General features: G+C 40.9%; 1 protein-coding gene across 2 annotated transcripts in view; it reads right to left on the bottom strand.

Moving 5' to 3' along the window:
- Positions 1-443: 443 nt before the first annotated feature.
- The window catches only part of HEXO1 (beta-hexosaminidase 1), a 408,446-nt gene continuing 388,853 nt past the window's right edge, over positions 444-20,036 (bottom strand). For both annotated transcript variants that reach the window (XM_089424437.1, XM_089424438.1), the window contains one exon: positions 444-820. In XM_089424437.1, coding sequence (XP_089280563.1) covers positions 651-820 — 170 coding nt within the window. In that variant the 3' untranslated portion in view covers positions 444-650. The remainder of the gene's footprint in view (positions 821-20,036) is intronic.

Genomic DNA, 20,036 nt, shown 5'->3' with positions numbered 1-20,036 from the left:
AAATAGTGTTAGTAGAGCACTAGGGTTAGGTATTATGCTTGCAAATGACCTAATTCATTCTTATTTAAATTAGGTTTTGGTAGTCCTTAAGTCACACTGTATGACAATGTACTGAACTAGTCGGTTCAGTATGGAACTAGCCAGTTTAGTGCTTTAAGGTTGATTCGGTACCAAACCAGCCTAAAACAACCAAATCACCTAAGCGAGATGGTTTTCCCTCCAAACTGATTAGACTGGCCAGTTCCAGCTCGATTATGTTAATACTGAATAAAATAGTGTCACGCGAAAATCACCTGCACTAGTCTCTCAAGATAATCAAAAGCTTGTGATGAATTTTCAAACTTGCAGTATGATCATAAGGAACTCTTGATTAGAACAAATAATGAAAATTGCACAACTGGACTTAAATTCAATGTTCTTAGGCATTTCAATGGACACCTTACTAAAAGCAATAAAATTTGAAATATACTCTTCTATCAGTATCTTCGGGGTTGTAAACATTAAATAAATCATGTAACAAACCAACACATTAATCCAACGTTAACAGAAACTCATTGAAATGATCTCCTATGTATTGGACATATGTTTTACATGTCCAAATCTATGGGAAGCCCTGATAGAGAACATCACTAGGGAGAAGTTGATATAAGCTACTGCATGTAACAGGAACCAGCTCCAATGGGTGGTTCTCTAGCCAATTCATTTGTAACTGGAGCAGCTGCAATGCCACGCTGATTAAGCAAACATCTAAAATATTTGAGCCTTGGTAAGGCAGTGGACAATCCATTAGAAGTATCATCCTCGGTGCTCCATAAGCGTTCTGCATAATAAATCATAACAGAAATGAAAAATGCTCTTGAAAATAATAACTTCAGAAGAAACTATCAAAGTCTTGGTATATATTTATATACAGTTAAAGCAAGATAAGTATTCATAGTTAAAATTATAAAAGACTAGTTTAAGAGTCATAAAGACTAAATTGCATCATTATAGAACAAAAGGATGAATCTCTGATATAACATGATCTATAACTATACATCCAACCTCCATTGACATCTTATTTTTTCAGCATAAATAGAAAATAACAATTTATAATATATATCACACAATCCAGATCTAATAATTATAGACCTTAAACAACCAGGGATTTCTGACTAATTAAGAAGGTGCACAGCGTTTTGCATTATATTTCAATGCTGCACCAAAATAAAAAATCTACCAAATAAAAGGTTTATAACATTTCATTATGGCAATTCTTTGTCACAGTTCTTCTACACATGCATAAACAAGGGGGAGTAACGAGACTTAGTCTGGTGAATAGGTGTAAATATGTATTATATCAATGTTCCACCAAGTCTCCGGGACGGGGAGACGCGGGTGCGGGGAGACGCACAAAGGGGACGTGTGGGAGAACCCTGAAATTTTAGGGAAATTTAGGGGAGACGGGAGACGTCGAGGTACATATAATATAATTTTTAATTATATATATTAGAAATTTATATATATGTATATAATTTTGAAATTTTCATGTTCATATTCATTGTTCAATAATGCTAATTCATCAAGATTCAATACCATAAGATTCAATAATAAAATTCAATATGAAATTCAAATATTCAAATACAATGTACATTGATCCATATCAATTATCATTCATCAATCATCATTCTATAATTTACATTGAAAACCAAAATAATAACTTAAACTAACATATATTCCAAACAGTTGTTTCTATATGATTAAATCAAAAAGTTATAAATAAATTAACTTCTAATATATCTGACCAACCTCTACTATTTCGCTTTGGTTTTCACTAAAAGAATGACGATAGATGAACCACATACCTGTAATCTTACAATGCTCTTAATTTGTTCACGGTCTAGAGATTGGAAAACAATATACTCATCAATGTGATTCATGAACTCAAGACGGAATGTTGTTTGAGCCACTTCCATAACCCTGTTCTTCATTCTCTCATACAGTTCCTCTTTTGAGCCAGGTTCATCATCAAGCCTACTTAGAATGTACTAAGAACCAATGTTTGAAGTCATAATAATGACAGTGTTGGTGAAGCTTACAGTTCAACCCTGAGAATCAGTGACCCTTCCGTCATCTAAAATTTGAAGTAGAATATTGAAGGCATCTGTATGTGCCTTCTCAATTTCATCAAACAGAATAACTGCATAAGGCCTTCTACGTATAGACTCAGTCAACTGTCCCCCTTCTTCATAACCCACATACCCTGGTGTGTATTCACTCATGTCAATCCTCACTAGAGCTTCATCAGTATTAAATAAATAGGATGCAAGAGCCTTAGCTAATTCTGTTTTGGCAACACCTGTTGGGCAACGACTGCTAAGTGCTAACAGCAAGCTGCTACATGGAGAAGAGTGAAGATGCGTTGAAGCTCTCGTGGGCGTAGTGAGAGAAGATGGAAGAAAAAAATGCGTTGAGGTAAGAGCATAATGAATGGCGGCAGAATGACAACTTGAAAAGTGGAGTTAACCCTAACTTGTTCATGTAAATTTTTATTTGTAATTGTTAATTTAGTTTATTTTTATTTTTTATGTTTTTTTAATAAATTAATTTTCATTTTTTTTGGTTTATAAAGGGTAATTAGACAAAAATGAAGGGGGACGCCCAGAAGAACCCCATTTTCGGGTGGGACGCCCAGAAGAACCCCATTTTTTTTGGGGGGGGGGGGACGCCTAGAAGTACCCCTTTCGGGGAGTCGAGTCTCCCACATTGGGGAAACGCACCCCCTTGCATCTCCCCGAGTCTCCCCAAAAGGGGGACGTGGGGAAACGCACCCCCAAGAGTCTCCCCGTCCCGGGTGCGTGGGGTGCGCGCACCCCACCCTGGGGGACACGTCCCCGTGGAACACTGTATTATATTAGTACTTTATACCATTTGCCTTTTGTCTTTTAATAGTGACTTCACTAAATTGATCACTCAGCTAACTATGTATCTTACATTTGTAGTTATTTCTACATCTCATATACTTTGTCAAAGATGACTACTCTGTAAAGTTTATCATTCCCCTCTTATGCTTGCAGACATACTCCTTTCTTTTGCATGTGAGTATTTTGCATTAGTGCTAACTGTGCTTATATCACCTGCATAAGATCAGTATAAACTTTAAAAACAGTCTACTTCAGGAGAAAAGAGAAAGGAGACAATTGAATACCAAGTGCTGAAGTGACCCCACATAATGGCAGCAAGTCTACCGTTGAAATTTGGGGCAGCTTCGGGATGAATTACCCCAAACAGAAATCTAACTACCCCAAGAAGAAACCATCTTGTCCCCAAAGAGAATTCAATTTGGTTGAAGGAAAAATTATTATTTTGATATTATTTTGGCACTCCTCTATTTGATGTGACAAATTTATTTGGACAAGCAATCTCAAGGCATTTGTTAACAAATTTAATTTATGTTTTTCCCTCCATATTTACATGTCGGCCTCATAATATATCAGGTTGGCCTGCCCAAAGGTTGTGATCCTTCATATGGAGAATCAACCATAAATTGGCACCTATTCTCCTCCATTTTGCATTCAATTCAGTCTTCATCTTGATCTGAAATTTCAATGGAAAGGAAGCTTTGTTCCAACATATGAAGGTAGTTTTATTTCAGCATGTAATCTCAGTCCTTATGCAGCCTTCCTTCTTGGTTTCTTTATGGATCTTCTGTGGCAAATCTCTGCAGCCTAAAAGTGGCAACCTTTGCAGCCTAATGGTGGCATCTCTGTGGCCTAACAGTGGAAATCTCTGCCACCTAATGGTCGCTTCTATTGCGGCCTAATTTTGGCATCCTTTGTGACCTAACTAAATCTTCTGCAGCATTTTATGTGGATCTAATGCGGCTACTTCTCCAGCCGTTCTCAGTGGTTTAATCAGCAGCCTATCTCAGATCCAATGCAGCCTGTTTCTGAGGTTTCTCTGGTAATCATCTGCGGCCTTTCTATGTGTTTTATATGTGACCTAATGTCGCCTTTCTTTGTGATCTATATATGGCCTAATCTCAGTCTTGATGCTGTCCTATTCTATGGTTTCTTTATGGATCTTCTGCGGCCTTTCTCTGTGCATCATTGATCTGATAATCACCCTATGAGTGACCTCAATTAAAGAATTATTAATTAAAGGTATTACAAACTCATATGTTGGTGTGCGTGTCTATGTTATTTAAGCAACGGATCGATCAGATTGCAAATACACAGACACTTGAAATGGAAAGCAACAGAGAAAAACAGTAAGCAAAGACAAGAACAAAAGAAATTAATAAGGAGTTCACCCTATCCTCCAGGGCTACATCTCCGGTCCAGCTCTCAGTGGTGGCCTTCTTTTATTGTGTCTTGAAGCAGAGAATTACAATGAAAGAGATCAATATGAGTCTCCTGAAACAAATTGGCTTGGCAGGGTGGTCCTTGGATTCCCCAAATCACTGGAGTACACAGACTCTCTTCTCTACCAGCTCTTTGACCTCTCTAGTCTGACAGACCCTCTCAAGGATGGCTTGAATCTCTCAAGCTCTCTGGTGCTCAACGCTGCCTTTAGTCAGCTCGGCCCTGTTGTCTTCTTCCGCTTTTTGCCTTACTGGTTCTTCTCTTCTCTGTCTTCGGTCTTTGGTGTTCCTCTTCAGGTCCCCGACTCCTCCATGTCCTTTCTGTTCTCTGTTCATGGCTTTAAAGCCATTCGGGCTCATGGCGATTCGGTTCCTCTTCCACCTTCGTCGAATCGCCTGGTTGCAGCTGCGCTTGGAGTTCGTTGTTCTTGGCATCATCATCAGGTTCACAGGGAGTGGCCACTTGTCCTCCTACGAACTGCGCCAGCCTGCGTCGTCAGTTCAATTCTTCGTTTACGTCATGGAATGAGTCTTCCGCCACCTTGGTGGTCAAAGCGGACCTCAAATTCTTCTAAATCGCAGCTTATTCCCTCGTTAAATCCAGCTTCTCCATCGGGCACGATCTCAGCCATTAGATTTGGAGCCCCCAGATCCGACGTTGTTCACTCGTCCGGCACGGTTGACTAGCTCAACCGTTAGCACGCGATGAGCGGCGGTTTTCTCTCTCCTCCGCTTGCCACGCGTTGGACGCTGAGTGGAATCGCTCCTTTTCCACCAAAACTGCTTACCACCCATGGATGCCCTCAATCAATACCGCCGGTTTTGGAGTGAGTCCCGCCTTTAGTGCTTAGCCTTTTGTCCCACGGTTTTCTCGGCTCCCACGCGACCGAGTGCTCGGGGCTTCTCCATTTTGAGGTTTTTCGCCCAGCGATGCGCGATTAGTCGCGCATCAAAAACTGCCTCTGTTTCCCGATCCGAGCCTCCTAGGGGCTAATTTTGCCTCCCATGCAGTCTCCATGGGCCTCGATTAGCGCGCTTTGACCAAGGTCCTTGTCGTTCCACGCTGGCTGCCATTGCCACTAGTTTAGAGGTGTTCTTGATCGCTGTTTTAAATTCTTTGAAGTTTGTCCCGACCTAGTACAGCCATGGCTCTGTTAATCATTCTTTATGGATCCAATTCAGATCACGGCCTTCCCACTGAAAAGCTTTTGGACCACCAAAAGTTGGTTTTCTTTCAAGCATCGACTAAGTGAGGGTACTGTTGTCTCACTTGTCCAATCTCAATCCACTTTGCACTGCTCGGCTTCGAACCTTTGAGTCCAATTCTGAGGTACTCAACATCTCCTCTACGCGTTGTCCTCACCTTCCTGTCCAAGACTGTGTCTTCCTGCAATTCATTAAGATATTTAGGTAGCAGGTCATCAATAGAAGGCAATTGACTTTGCTCTTCAGGATCCTCAATCATTGAAGGTTCAAACAATCTCAAGCAATCTGCATTTACAACTAAGTAGATGTGCATGTAAGCTGGTAGCTCAAGGCAAAAATCATTCTCACCAATCTTCTCAAGTATCCTAAAAGGTCCATACCTGATAGACTTTAGCTTTTTACCTTCACCTTGCATCCTATCCTTGCTAATATATAGCTAGACCCGGTCACCAACTTGGAAACTATGCTCCATCCGATGCTTGTCATGCCTTGCCTTGTATTTGGCTTGGCTCTTCTCCAGTTGTTCCTGTACTGCCTGGTGGATCTCCTGGATCTGTTCAATGAACCTAGTTGCCTTGTCCACATCACTGTGTCCATCAACTATGGTATCTTTACCAAAGACAAAATCCAAAGGAGACCTTGGTATGAAACCAAAACAAGTTTCAAAAGGAGATCTCTATGTAGAAGAGTGTTTTGCTTTGTTGTAAGCACGATGCACATAACACAAATGTTCATCCCAAAGCTTGGGATGTTTGTTGCAATATCCCCTGAGTAACTGGATCACTATCCTGTTAAATACTTCTGTTTGGCCATCGGTTTGTGGATGAAAAGATGTGCTTTTCTTCAATTGGGTGTCCATTAGCTCCCACAGACTTGACCAAAACTTCCCCACAAATCGGGTGTCTCGATCAGATACAATAGAAGTGGGTAATCCAAAATGAACCCATACATGTTCAAAGAATAGTTTTGCAGTTTGTTCAACTGTAATCTGTTTATTACAAGGTATCAAAATACACATTTTGTTGAACCTATCCACAACCACATACAGATAATCATGACCTTTCCTAGATTTAGGCAGTCCTCCAACAAAATCCATGGAAACACTTTCCCAAGGGTGAGAAGGAACTGGTAATGGAGTGTACAAGCCTAGTTTTCTATTGCTGGGCTTGCTTTTAGCACACATAGTACACCCTCTTACATATCTAGAAACTGTCTCATTCATTTTCGGCCAATAACAAAATCTTTGCAGCTGTGCAACTGTTTTACTTACCCCAAAGTGACCTGATATCAGAGAAGTGTGTGCCTCTCTAATTCTCATTACTCTATCAGTTTGTGGAATGAAAAGTTTCCCACAATGATATAAGAGTCAGTCCTTCACATGATAGTCAAATTCTTCTACCTTTTTGCCTTGACTCAAAGTTGCATATACATCTTTAAAGTCTATATCTTGAGCATATTGTTCAATGTATCTTTCATGTAGTACAAGATTATGCTTAAGTATAGTAGATGCATTTATAATGGGTATAGACAACATGTCTGCAACTTTGTTATGTATGCCCTTTTTGTATCTGATGACTAAATGAAATTGTTGTAAAAAACCCATCCACCTGTAATGTCTTGATTGCTGCAACTTAGTTTGGGAGTGTAGATATTGAAGTGGTTGATGATCAGTATGTATTATTGTCTCTTTGCCCATTAAATAATGTTTCCACTTTTTCACACTGAACTATTGCATACAATTCTTTATCATATGTAGGATAGTTAACTACTGTAGGATTAAAAGTCTCAAAATGATAACATATGGGTTTACCGTGCTGTGTCAGCACTGCTCCCATGGCATAGTCACTGGCATCTATTTGGATCTCAAATGGTCTTTGTAGATCAGGCAATGCTAGTACAGGTGTTGTACTAATCTTTTCTTTCAAGGTGTCGAAGGTTTTCTGATGTTTGCCTCCCCACTGAAACACTTTTCTCAATCCTGTCAAAGCATGTAAGGGAGCTGCAATTGAGGAAAAGTTAGAGATAAACTTCCTCCAATATTGTGCTACTCCTAAGAAGCTTCTCACTTCTGTAGCAGACTTGGGTTTAGGCCAGTTTACAATGACTGCCACTTTAGAGGGATCTATTTTCAATTCACCACCCCCTACTATATGACCCAAATAATTTAGAGATGTTTTGCCAAATTCACATTTTGAGAGTTTAACATAACGTTTTTCTCTTTTCAAAACATCTAATGTCTTCTTAACATGCTTTAAGTGTTCCTCCCAAGTTTTACTAAAAATCAGAATGTCATCCAGATACACAATAATGAAATCATCAAGAAAAAGTCTGAGTACATCATTCATTAATCTCATGAAAGTAGCAGGGGCATTGGTCAAGCCAAAATGCACAACCAGCCACTCATACAATCCCTACTTTGTTTTGAAAGCAGTGTTCTATGCATCTTGCTCTGCAACTCTGACCTGATGGTATCCACTGTGCAAATCCAGCTTGGTGAAATAAACAGCTTCCTTTAATTGATCTAAAAGATCATCTATGCGAGGAAGGGGATAACGATTTTTTATTGTTATCTTATTCAGTGCTCAGTAGTCAATGCACATTCTCCACGAGCCATCTTTCTTTCTCACCAAAACGATTGGTGACCCACATGGTGATGTGTTAGGCCTGATGAACCCCTTCTCGAGCAACTACTGCACCTGCTTCTTGATTTCAGCATTCTCTAAAGCTAAGTCACATGACACGAGGACACGAGACACGGAGGACACGTAAATACGAGTATTCAATGCGAAACGCAGCGACCTGGAAACAGGACACGGGGGACACGTTTTATATATATTTAATAAATATATATATATATATATATATATATATATATATACCGAAATATAGTTTTTTATCCATATTAAATTGCAGGTTGCAACTTATCTAATCAAATTAAAATATAATTACTTCTCAAAGTTCATAGTTCACTTTAAAAAAATAAATAGAATCAAAATTTACTATTTAGAAATTAGAATTTTGTATGCTTGGTCTTGATTCTTGAATATTCATTGTTCATTGTTCATGTACAACTTACAAGCACATAAGAAAATAACTAAAGTCTAATCCCATTGATTTCCTTTGCCCCTCTTGCGAGAAAATGCCACAACTTTCCCTTTCCCTCTAGATGTAGATGCTGGTGCTGGTGGAGTTGGCAGTGGAGTTTGCTATGCTATAGAAGCTGAAGAACTAGATGTAGGAGCTATAGGAGGTAGACCACGTCCTCTACTAGTGGCAGGGGTAGCCCGGGCAGGTGGTGTCACCTGGAAACATTACAATCTCCCAATCCTGAAATCCTGAAAAACTGATAAGTCTGCTGCATTTTGAATGAAATTTAAAATTCTACTTTCTCCATATGAAATCCAATGAGGCCGGAACCACTCTCAAACATCCTGAGTCATTTCATGGTAATGTTAAAAATTTAAGTAAAAGGATGAAAATGAAGATTAAGGAGAATGTCACTTTTACTTTAAGAATTTAACATTACCATGAATAGCATATCAATACTAGGGCCTAGACTTGATCATTAAGCTGCCCCACTCAAAAATTATTTGTTTCTTTCAAAAAAAATTGCAGCTTATGCAGTAAACGTTTTCTACCAACGAAATACGCGTTTTCCAAATTCGGGACACGACGAAAACCGGCGAATACGTATTCCATTTTACAGGACACGATAAAAACCGTATTCGACACGTATTAGGGCCGTTTTCGTGTCCAGTACGTAAAATACGGGACACGAGACCCTGGAGGACGTGTCCTGTGACTTAGCTCTAAAGCAGACAACCTATACATTCCAATGTTAGGCAATGGAACATCTTGCTGCAAAATAATATCATGTACTATTTCCTTTTTGGGTGGTAGACCTTTAGGTTCCTGAAACAAAACATCATACTCTGAAACAATCTTTTCTATATCAGCTTGCTGCTTGGCATTACAACCCTCAAATACATTGGTTTTATCAGGTTTCTTTTCCTTTACAACCATTAGTAAGAATTGTTTGCATGAATTTATCATTCTTTTCATCTGCCTTGAGTTTATGAGAGTATAATTATTCTTGAGCTTATGAGCTCTTACAAAGTATTTGATTCCACTTTTAACAAGTAGATACTTGTTCTCAGCTCTATAGAAAATGGCTTTTCTATCATACAAGTAAGGACTCCCTAAAACAATTCCACATATATGCAAAGGAATTATGTCTAACTTAACCTCATCTACAAATATTCACCCAAAAAAAAAAACTTGAGTTTGCACTGTCTAGTCACTTGTAGTTGTGCTTTATCATTCAACCATCCTAATGGGTATGGTTTCTTGTGAGGTGTAGTTGCTAATCCCAATTTCTTTGCAATTGCTTCAGAAATCAAATTTACTTATGAGCCACTATCAAACAAAGTATCAATCTTTTGATGTTGGGAAATAACTCGAATATGGAAAAGCTCATGTCTTCTTCTCTCATGTTCTTCATCAATAACAGATTGAGCATAATTACTCGTAGATGCTTCAGAATTCTTACCTTTTATACCTGTGGCGGCAATGATTGTTTCATCTCCCGAATCTGACCCCAAATCTTTCTGAATAGCTGCAGCAGTATTCTTCTTCTTGCCCTCAGACTTCTTAGGTCTCAGCTCTAGATGCAGAATCCAACAGTGCTCATCATCATGCCCATCCTTTTTACAGTGAGTGCATGAAGCTTTGCCTTTCTGTGCAGTGTTCGCCTTCCTTGCTTTCCACTTCTGCTTTCTTTTCTCCTTGCTCTTGCTTATAGTGGGTTGGGATGGTCCCCCAACTTCTAGATTTCCATTCTTTCCTCTAGCCTCTAGATGAGTAGCTTGTACAGATACCTCATCTATACTAGTGGGATTAAACATGAGGATGGTATGCCTCATGTAGCTGTGTAGACCACCAATGTACTTCAAAAGAGTCTCTGGTGAGTCTAATGAGATCCCTAGAATCAATGCTCTCTTTCTAAATTCTTGAGTGTACCCTTGCACACTTTGCCCTTTCAACTGCCGAAGAGTTTGCCAACTCATCATGGCTTGTTGCATGTAGGCCAATGGATAGAACTGCTTCTTGATTGCAGAAACAAAGTCACTCCAGACAGAGATAGTCTTACCATGTCTTTTCATGTCAGCTTGGGTTTTGCCTTCCCACCAAACCAAGGCAGTGCCTCCTAGGCGTAGGCTTGCCAGCTGAATTTTGCTCTTGTCTGAATCGATGTTCTGCACTCTGCAATACACATCAATTTGTCTAATCCAATTGTCCAACTTTTCAGCGTTTAACTCTCCATCATATATAGGCAAGTCAAATTTAACATCTAGCTTAATCAAAGATGCTTTCTTATTATGCACAGGGCTATTAGGAGGTGTGAGAAAGTTTTCCTCTTTCCCTTTTCCTTTTGAGTGGTCATGGGAATGAGACTCATATTCTTCTTTGTCTTGTTTAGAACCTGATGAATCTTCATCCTTATGCTTTCTAAAGTCCCTATACATTTCTTCTACCATAGACTTTATAGCTAGGAAACTCTCTATGAATTGAGGGTCTAGCCCCACAGGACCTTCCTCTCACATTGTCTTCCGAGGATAGACTCTTCCAATTTCAGGATTAGTTTCGACCAACTCTCCTTCTCCTAATTTGAGCTTTGATCTAATGAGAAATCAACGGCTAAACCAACACAAGCTTGTCTAACCTTACAGCCTAAAGCTCTAATACCACTTGATCTGATAATCACCCTATGAATGACCTCAGTTAAAGAATTATTAATTAAAGGTATTACAGACTCATATGTTGGTGTGTGTGTCTATGTTATTTAAGCAACGGATCGATCAGATTGCAAATACACAGACACTTGAAATGGAAAGCAGCAGAGAAATACAGTAAGCAAAGACAAGAACACAAGAAATTAATAAGGAGTTCACCCTATCCTCCAGGGCTACATCTCCGGTCCAGCTCTCAGTGGTGGCCTTCTTTTATTGTGTCTTGAAGCAGAGAATTACAATGAAGGAGCTCAATATGAGTCTCCTGAAACAGATTGGCTTGGCAGGGTGGTTCTTGGATTCCCCAAACCACTGGAGTACACAAACTCTCTTCTCTACCAGCTCTTTGACCTCTCTGGTCTGACAGATCCTCTCAGGGATGGCTTGAATCTCTCAAGCTCTCTGGTGCTCGACGCTGCCTTTGGTCAGCTCGGCCTTGCTGTCTTCTTCTGCTTTTTGCCTTACTGGTTCTTCTCTTCTCTGTCTTCGGTCTTCGGTGTTCCTCTTCGGGTCCCCGACTCCTCCGTGTCCTTTCTGTTCTCTATTCATGGCTTTAAAGCCATTCGGGCTCATGGCAATTCGGTTCCTCTTCCACCTTCGTCGGATCGCCTGCTTGCAGCTGCGCTTGGAGTTCCCTGTTCTCGGCGTCATCATCAGGCTCACAGGGAGTGGCCACTTGTCCTCCTGCGAACTGCGCCAGCCTGTGTCGTCAGTTCAATTCTTCGTTTACGTCATGGAATGAGTCTTCCGCCACCTCGGCGGTCAAAGCGGACCTCAAATTCTTCTAAATCACAGCTTATTCCCTCATTAAATCCGGCTTCTCCATCGGGCGCGATCTCAGCCGTTAGATCTGGAGCCCCCAGATCTGACGTCGTTCGCTCGTCCCACACGGTTGACTAGCTCGACTGTTAGCATGCGTTGAGCAACGGTTTTCTCTCTCCTCCACTTGCCACGCATCGGGCACTGAGTGGAATCGCTCCTTTTCCACAAAAATTGCTTACCGCCCATGGATGCCCCCGATCAATACCGTCAGTTTTGGAGCAGGTCCCGCCTTTATTTCTTAGCCTTTTGTCCCATGGTTTTCCCGACTCCCACGCGACCAAGTTCTCGAGGCTTCTCCATCTTGAGGTTTTTCGAAGCACTAATCGCGCATCAAAAACTGCCTCTGTTTCCCGATCCGGGCCTCCCAGGGGCTAATTTTGCCTCCCGCGTAGTCTCCATGGGCCTCGGTCAGCGCGCTTTGACCGGGGTCCTTGTCGTTCCACACTGGCTTCCATTGCCACTAGTTTACAGGTGTTCTTGATCGCTGTTTCAAATTCTTTGAAGTCTGTCCCGACTTGGTACAACCATGGCTCTGTTAATCATTCTTTATGGATCCAATTCGGATCAATCATGTGGCTTTCTATCTGTACTCGTGACCTAATAATGTGTAGCCTTTCTCTGTGTTATGTGGACTGTATTTGCAGTCTCTTTCGCATCTCTTGGTGTGGCCTTAATGGCCCTAACCTTCTGCATCTAAGGTATGCTTCATGTGCGCTTTAAAGAGGTCTGTGAGGAGATCCTTGCAGCTATTATGTAATTAATTAATTATGTAACTGGGGGATCGTGCCCCTTCTTGAAAAGGTGCCCTAGGGCTTATTTAAGCCAATGCCCATCTTGTAAACAACCATCATTCATTCATGCAAATATTAATAAAACTATTTCTCAAGTCTATTATTGAGCTTGTTTTCTCCAGGTGGTATTAGAGTCGCGTTACATCCTATGTTGCCGCTGCTAATCGTTCCTTCCGTTGCAATAACAAGTGTCTGAGTTGCGTCCTCCTACTGCCTTCAGCGCCCTGTTCTTCTCCCCACACCAGCCGCGACCGTTTTGCCACTTCGTGCTCCCGTTGTCGTTCGATATTGTCTGACCGTTTGCTCTCCTCAACTCCCGATCCACCCAACCATCTGCTCTCCTCAACTCTCGATTCTGCCTGTGTTCCTCAACAATCTGTGCCCTCGTCTCTTCTTGTTCTTTCACTGCCCAACCGTGACACACTGTTAGCAGTTGTGTACCACCGTTATGTCCACCATTTCGCGCTGACGTATTTTTCATTTGGTTAAGTTCAAGCGTTGACATAAAAATTGCATTATAACTTATATGGTTATAATAATAATTAAAAATTATATAGTAAAAGAACTATATATATTATATAGTTAAAAACTATATATTTACCATATTAATAATTAATTTAAGTTGGACAAATATACACCACCACATTCTCGTTCGATGTCATCATCTATGACAATGGTTGACTTTAGTAAAAAATTGATAGATCTTGAGAATAAGGTTACTAGTCATTCTAATGAAATCAAGGAGCTCCAGAATACCACAAAGAGGATAGAGAGTCAGCTCGAGCAAAACCATAACGAATTTAAAAAGGATCATGCAATCCTTTCAAATACGGTGAATCTAAATCATAGTCAAGCAATGGTGATGTTGACCTGTATTTGTGACAAGTTGAAGATTACACCCGATCAAATACCCCAGAATAATGAAGCTACTCAACATCTCAATTCTCTGGATTCGTCAAACTCATCAGAATCACATGAGAAACCCGAGTCTCCAAAAGCATCGTCCATACCCCATCAACAAAATAGTAACACAAATTTTCAAAATATGCAGCTCTGGAATCAATTCTCAAATATGTAACTTGTGAATCAATACCCTCTCTTTACTCCAACAATTGCGACATATCAATGAAGAACAAAACTTGAACTCTCCAAATTTGACGGTAATGAGAAGTGCAGTGTTGCATGGTTCAATAAAGTGACAGAGTATTTCAAAATTTACAGTATTGACAATGATGATGATAAAAGTAGGCATGCGTCCATGCAAATGGAAGGTGAAGCATATAATTGGTATATGTGGTGGACGAAGACGACACTCACTATCAGTTGGAGGAAATTCAAAAATGCATTCTTTAAAAGGTTCCAAGGTGTCAAGGAAGAAGAGTTCTTTTCGGCACTCACTGGATTGCAACAAAAGGGGATGTGGGCGAAATAGTTTTTAAAAACGGCCGTTTCGAAACGGAAACGGCCAAGTTGGTTCGTTCCACTGCCCTCCAGAGTGACTTGGTACAAAAAACAGCTCGGTTGGCCGAGTCAGCCAGAGTCATGGCTGACTCGGCCAACTCGGCCGTTTCCCATACTGACTCGGCCGAGTCACAAACAGCGGCCCATAACCCACTAAAACAACGATTTAACATTATTTTAATGAAATTGTAAGGGGTTTGCTGATTGGTTTGGACTTCAAGGTGTTTTATGAATTAGCTAAATGTTATTTGGGGTCCATTTCCCCCTCCCAAACCCTATTTAACACACTCAAATGCTCTCTACTATTGATATGCTATTCAAATTTCATGGTAATGTTAAATTCTTAAAAGTAAAAGTGACATTCTCCTTAATCTTGATTTTCATCCTTTTACTTAAATTTTTAACATTACCATGAAATGACTCAGGATGTTTGAGAGTGGGGTTTCGACCTCATTGGATTTCATATGGAGAAAGTAGAATTTTAGATTTCATTCAAAATCCAGCAGACTTGTCAGTTTTTCAGGATTTCAGGATTGGAGGATTGTAATGTTTCCATTGAATTTTGTCATGTATTAGGGTATGGAACTCGTATTTAATCAAGAGCACCAATCCCTCTATGTACCTTGATGTTAGTGACATTGGTTGTCGAACTCCTCTGGGATTCGCTCCCAAACCAGGAGCTTCTAAAAATGTCGCTGCCACTCTTGTTTTCGCTCCTGCTCCCAAGTAACACAAAGAAGAGAAATCGTTTGGATCAAAAACGGTTAAATGATCTAGTTTATGTCCAATACAACCTCTGGCTCAGACGAAACCATTTGCTGAACAAAAGACCTGATTCAGATCCCATTGTGTTGGAAGACATTGATCCAACATCAGATTGGGTAGTGGAGAGTCGTCCAGCAAAGTTTGATCCTGATGAGGATCTTGATTTAGATTTAGATATCGAGACATCAGTTGAACTTGAACATGTTGTTCAGTTGAATGCAGATCCCAATCCACCAGCCTCAGTCTCACAGCTAGCAAGGACTCTAGTTGTAGGTGCTTCCTCTGCTCAGCCACGACAGGAGCGCAGTCGCATATCTACTCTATCTCAACTTGCATCTGCTGTAGTTGCACAACCTGCTAGTGGTACCACTTCTACAACTGCAGTTGGAGAAGATGATGATGATGAGCCATGGGGCCCCCTGTCTGACTCTGATGATGATCCAGAGATTGATCGACATGATCTTGGCTCCTCTGGCAGTAGCTACTAGCCAGTAGTTGTAGTACTAGTACTGGAGTCTGGTCACAGTTTACTTTTGTTGTAGAGGCTATTTCTAGCCTCCTTGGTTATGTGTTTTTTGTTTTGAGTCTTTGATCATGTATGACAGTTGACTATGTATTGCCATTGGGTACCATTTTGATATAATGGATTGGTTCATGAGCCTACTTTGATCATATGTTGTCTTCCATCTATATTATAATGCTGTGTGTTTGGAAACATGAATGAAAATCTTTAAAATTATGTTTAAAATCTTTAAAATTATGTTTTTTATAAAAAAATAAATATTTAATGTATTTTTTACAACGACTGAGTCATTGAAATCGAGCTGGCCGAGTCATTACCGTTTCGGAGTCGGACTCGGAGTCGATCCTCAGCCGAGTCGGAGTTTTAAAACTATGGGGCGAATACACTCGAGAATGGGAAACTTTGGCTACACACGTACCTGGGTTATCAGAAACTCGTCTCATTCAGTCATACATCACAGGACTTAAGTCCCATATCCAGGTTGAGCTCGAGCTTCATGACATCACTTCTATAGAAGTAGTGTTAAAATTGGCAACTAGGGCCAAACTCCATGTGGATCATCTTATTAATGGCAGCTGATATTTTTCTTGGATCCCTCTCATCGAGCAGTGTAGGATTGATCTAAAGGTCATCCGATTCCGATAAGTATTCATGGAGATATAATTTATTTGTGTTATGGGACAATTCGTCAGGTCGGCCAGCAACCAAATAAACCCCACATGTGCTCAACGTTTTAGTATAAATAGAGGTGCCTTGAAAGTCATTTGGACACACTCACTTGGGATCTCTTCCTCTCTACTTGTCTTTGGGTTTTAGTACGAGGAGAGATCCTAAGGGATAACGCTACCCTAATAGAGATCTACGCTGCCCTAATGAAGAAGCCCTAGACGCAAAAAGGAAGGGAGATCTAGCATGGTGAAGGAGCCCTAACAGCAGACCCTAACGCAGTCCTATTATGCCCTAATATATACGCTGTCCTGAAAGGGTTTTAGCAGCCCTTAGATGCAGCAAAAGGGATACCCTAACAGCAATAAGGAACCTCCCATTCGCTGCCCTAACCTGCCCTCATACACTGTCCAAAGGAGCCCTTATACACTGCCCTAAAGAGATTTGGCCGCAGTCAAAGGAGAGCTCTAGCAGCATTAAGGAGGGGATAATCTGCAGTCCAATAAAGGTTCCCTAGCCACAGCGTTTGAAGTGCGGATTTGGTGCGGATTCTCTGTGGAAGAAGGTTGCAGCTCTAAGCAGCTAGGAAGGTGCTTAAGGGCAGATTTATGGGCAGTGTAGGTATGTCTTCTTAGTCAGATCAGGCCGCAGCAAATCAGAGGTAAGTTGAAGTATTTATGTGTGGGTTATCTCTGTCACAGGGCCACTGAATAGGGCTGTTGCTACAGCTGCATGGGAGGACCTTTTTGTGAGGGCCGAAAGGCTAGTTGAGGCCCTCTCTCTAGGCCGCATATGCCCAGGACAAAGCGCAGTAGGACAGAGGTTCTTCCTTATTGTTTGGGGCTGTTTTATGTTGCTGGTTGGTACAGGTTGGTTGTAGGATACGTGGAGGAGGAGCCTCATACTCTACAGCAGATTTGGATGACTATCATTGGACAACAAATCCTTGATGTAGCAGATCCGAGATCTGTAGGGTGCCTTGAGGTGATTGGGACAGCTAGTACATGGCAGCAAGGTACAACATGTCTGATTGGGACAGCTAGTACATGGTGCAGCAATAGGACAGCAATGAAGCTTGGTGAAGCATGGACAGCAGCAGCATGGTAAAGCATGGACAGCTGCAAGCATGGTGATGCATGGAGCAACAATGAAGGTTGATGGAGCAAGTAAATGAGATAGCAATACATCACAGTGTTGAAAATATCGGTATCGGCAAAAATATCAGTGAGGGTCCAGAAAACATCTTCTCGGCAATATCGGCAAATATCGGCAAGCATAAAAAATCATTTTTTCAAATTTTTAAACATAGCCGATATTTTCAAAATATCGCGATATTTTGCCGATATTTGCTGATATTTTGAAAATATCACGATATTTTCTCAGCGATATATCGTTTTGCAGAAAATATCGCGATATTTTCGAATATCGCCGATATTTTCGAATATCGCCGATATTATCAACAGTGTAAGCATGATGCCATACATCGACAGCAGTACATGAAACAATAGATGGGACAGCTAGTACATGGTACAGCAAAGTGCAGTATGGTACATGGGACAGCAGTGGCAGCATAAGGTGCAACATGATGATGTGTACAGCATGGTCATGAGGTCCAACAATGTGGTGATGGGTGCAGCATGGTGCAGCATGATGGCGAGATGCAACACAATGAAAGGTGAAGGAGTCACCTTGGAGAATCAGTTGAAGCAGCATGTCTTCAACTGATCTCATGTAGAGATGATCTATTCTCTTATCTAGAAAGTCTAAGTGTTGACTTCTGTTGTAAATGTACACTCTCTCTCTCTGCTGAACTATTGAAGAACATATAAGAAAAATTGATTAAGGGTTTCCCCACATTGGGGTTTGTCCCTGGCTAGCGCCACATCTTGTGTCCTCTTGTCTTGGCTTGTCTTCTGCGATTTATGTTTATGTTTTATCTACAGTTTACTTTAATGCTGATGTGATTGCTAATCTGGAAAAGATATTGAACTAACTATGAAAATTGAATTAAATTGCTCTTCGCATAGAACATACCTAAAATTTAACACGGTATCAGAGGTGAGGTGAAGACAATGCCTAAGCAAGAGCGAAAAAGCAAACATCGAAGAAAGTTGGGAAAGGACAAAAGGATCAATGGATTCCTCATCCCTCTTCAAATTCACCAAGGGTGAAATCGAAGCAGAGAACATTATCAGAATGGCACAGTGGAAAATTATGATGGCCTACCTAAAGATCACTTCATTGGGAAGTCTGGATCTAAGGGTGGAAGGAAAGGAAGATGCCATTATGCGAAGGAGTGTCTGAATGGCAGGGACACATCACTTGATGATGATAACAATTATTCCAGGGACATCTTCAATGATCAGAGGAATGACAGTGCAGGTCATCAAGGAAATGGCCGACTCTTCAGAGAAAGCAAGGAACCCCAGATATGAAGAATCAAATGTTGTTTTTAATAAGATAAAGAAGTGGTATCTTGTATTGGCCCTCTCCTTCAGATTCTTTCGGAATTTGGCTTCTAGATTGTAGTGCTTCAAGGCACTCCATCGGATAGAAGGGTGCTCTCTCTCTAATTTGGTAGAGATGGAAACATTCGTGGGATTATACTTGGAGCCGATGCCACCTATCCCGGAAAGGGTGTTACCCCTCAATTGAATGAGGGTAACTCGATTCATTTACAGAATCTCTTTTATGTACCTGATTGCAAGAAGAACCTGGTGTCCATTTCGGCAATGGAAGTCAAAGGTTTCAGGGTGGCATTCATCGATGGAAAGGTATGTGTTTGGAATAAAATTTTCAAAGATGCTTTTATCTTTGAGTTCAGGGTTGGCAATTTGTATCAAGTTGCAGGATGGTCCATTGGGGACCATGTCAGTTGACAGATCTCATCTATAGCACCGGAGGTCTACTTATGGGGCTCTACCCGATGTGAGTTAGATGGTGCTCGAATCCCTAAATTCAAGAAAAGCATTAAGGTACATATCTAAGATGTATCGAAGGAAAATCTTACAAGGGGACCATTCCCCTCATGTAGCAAGTCCACAGGTTTGGAACAACCTGAGGGGTTTGAGATTCATGATAGGGAATCTCATGTGTGCAGGTGGAAGAAATCCCTCTATGGCTTGAAGCAAAACACCCCAAGTTTGATATGAGAGGATAGCTATCAGATGAAGCTGAGATTCACTAAGAGTGAAACCGATCCAAACCATTGTTTGAAGGTTCTGGATGATAGACCTCTCATATTGGCACCTTCTGAGGACAACTTATTTCTGAAAGGCACAGACCCTCTCATTTACAAAAGTAAGAAGGAGTTGGATTCCGAATGTGGAATGATAAACTGCAAGCCCGTGACTACCTCAAGGATCTTAACTTTCAGAAGTTATATGGTAGTGATTCCAGACATGATTTGGGAAATGCCTCTGAGTTTCATAAACTCATTGGCATTGATGTTCTTGGTGAATTTCCATCCGGACATATGTTTTGCAGTTAGCATGGTGAGCTCATATATGGTTGAGCCACACTGGATTGGTGCCTAGAATCTTCTGAGATATCTTCGGGGCATAATCTCTCATGGATTGAGATACACTGCTGAAATATGAAGCTGCATGATTATTCGAATGCTGACTGGGTAGGCAGTGTGGAGGATCACTAGAGCACTTCTCAATGCCAGT

This window comes from Pinus tabuliformis, chromosome 4_2 (assembly GCF_031772625.1).
Source record: "Pinus tabuliformis cultivar Carrire ecotype Pingquan chromosome 4_2, CPIR1, whole genome shotgun sequence".
NCBI classification, from domain to species: domain Eukaryota; kingdom Viridiplantae; phylum Streptophyta; class Pinopsida; order Pinales; family Pinaceae; genus Pinus; species Pinus tabuliformis.
The sequence above is the reverse complement of the archived record's forward strand: the minus strand, read 5'-3'. Positions and strand labels throughout refer to the sequence as shown.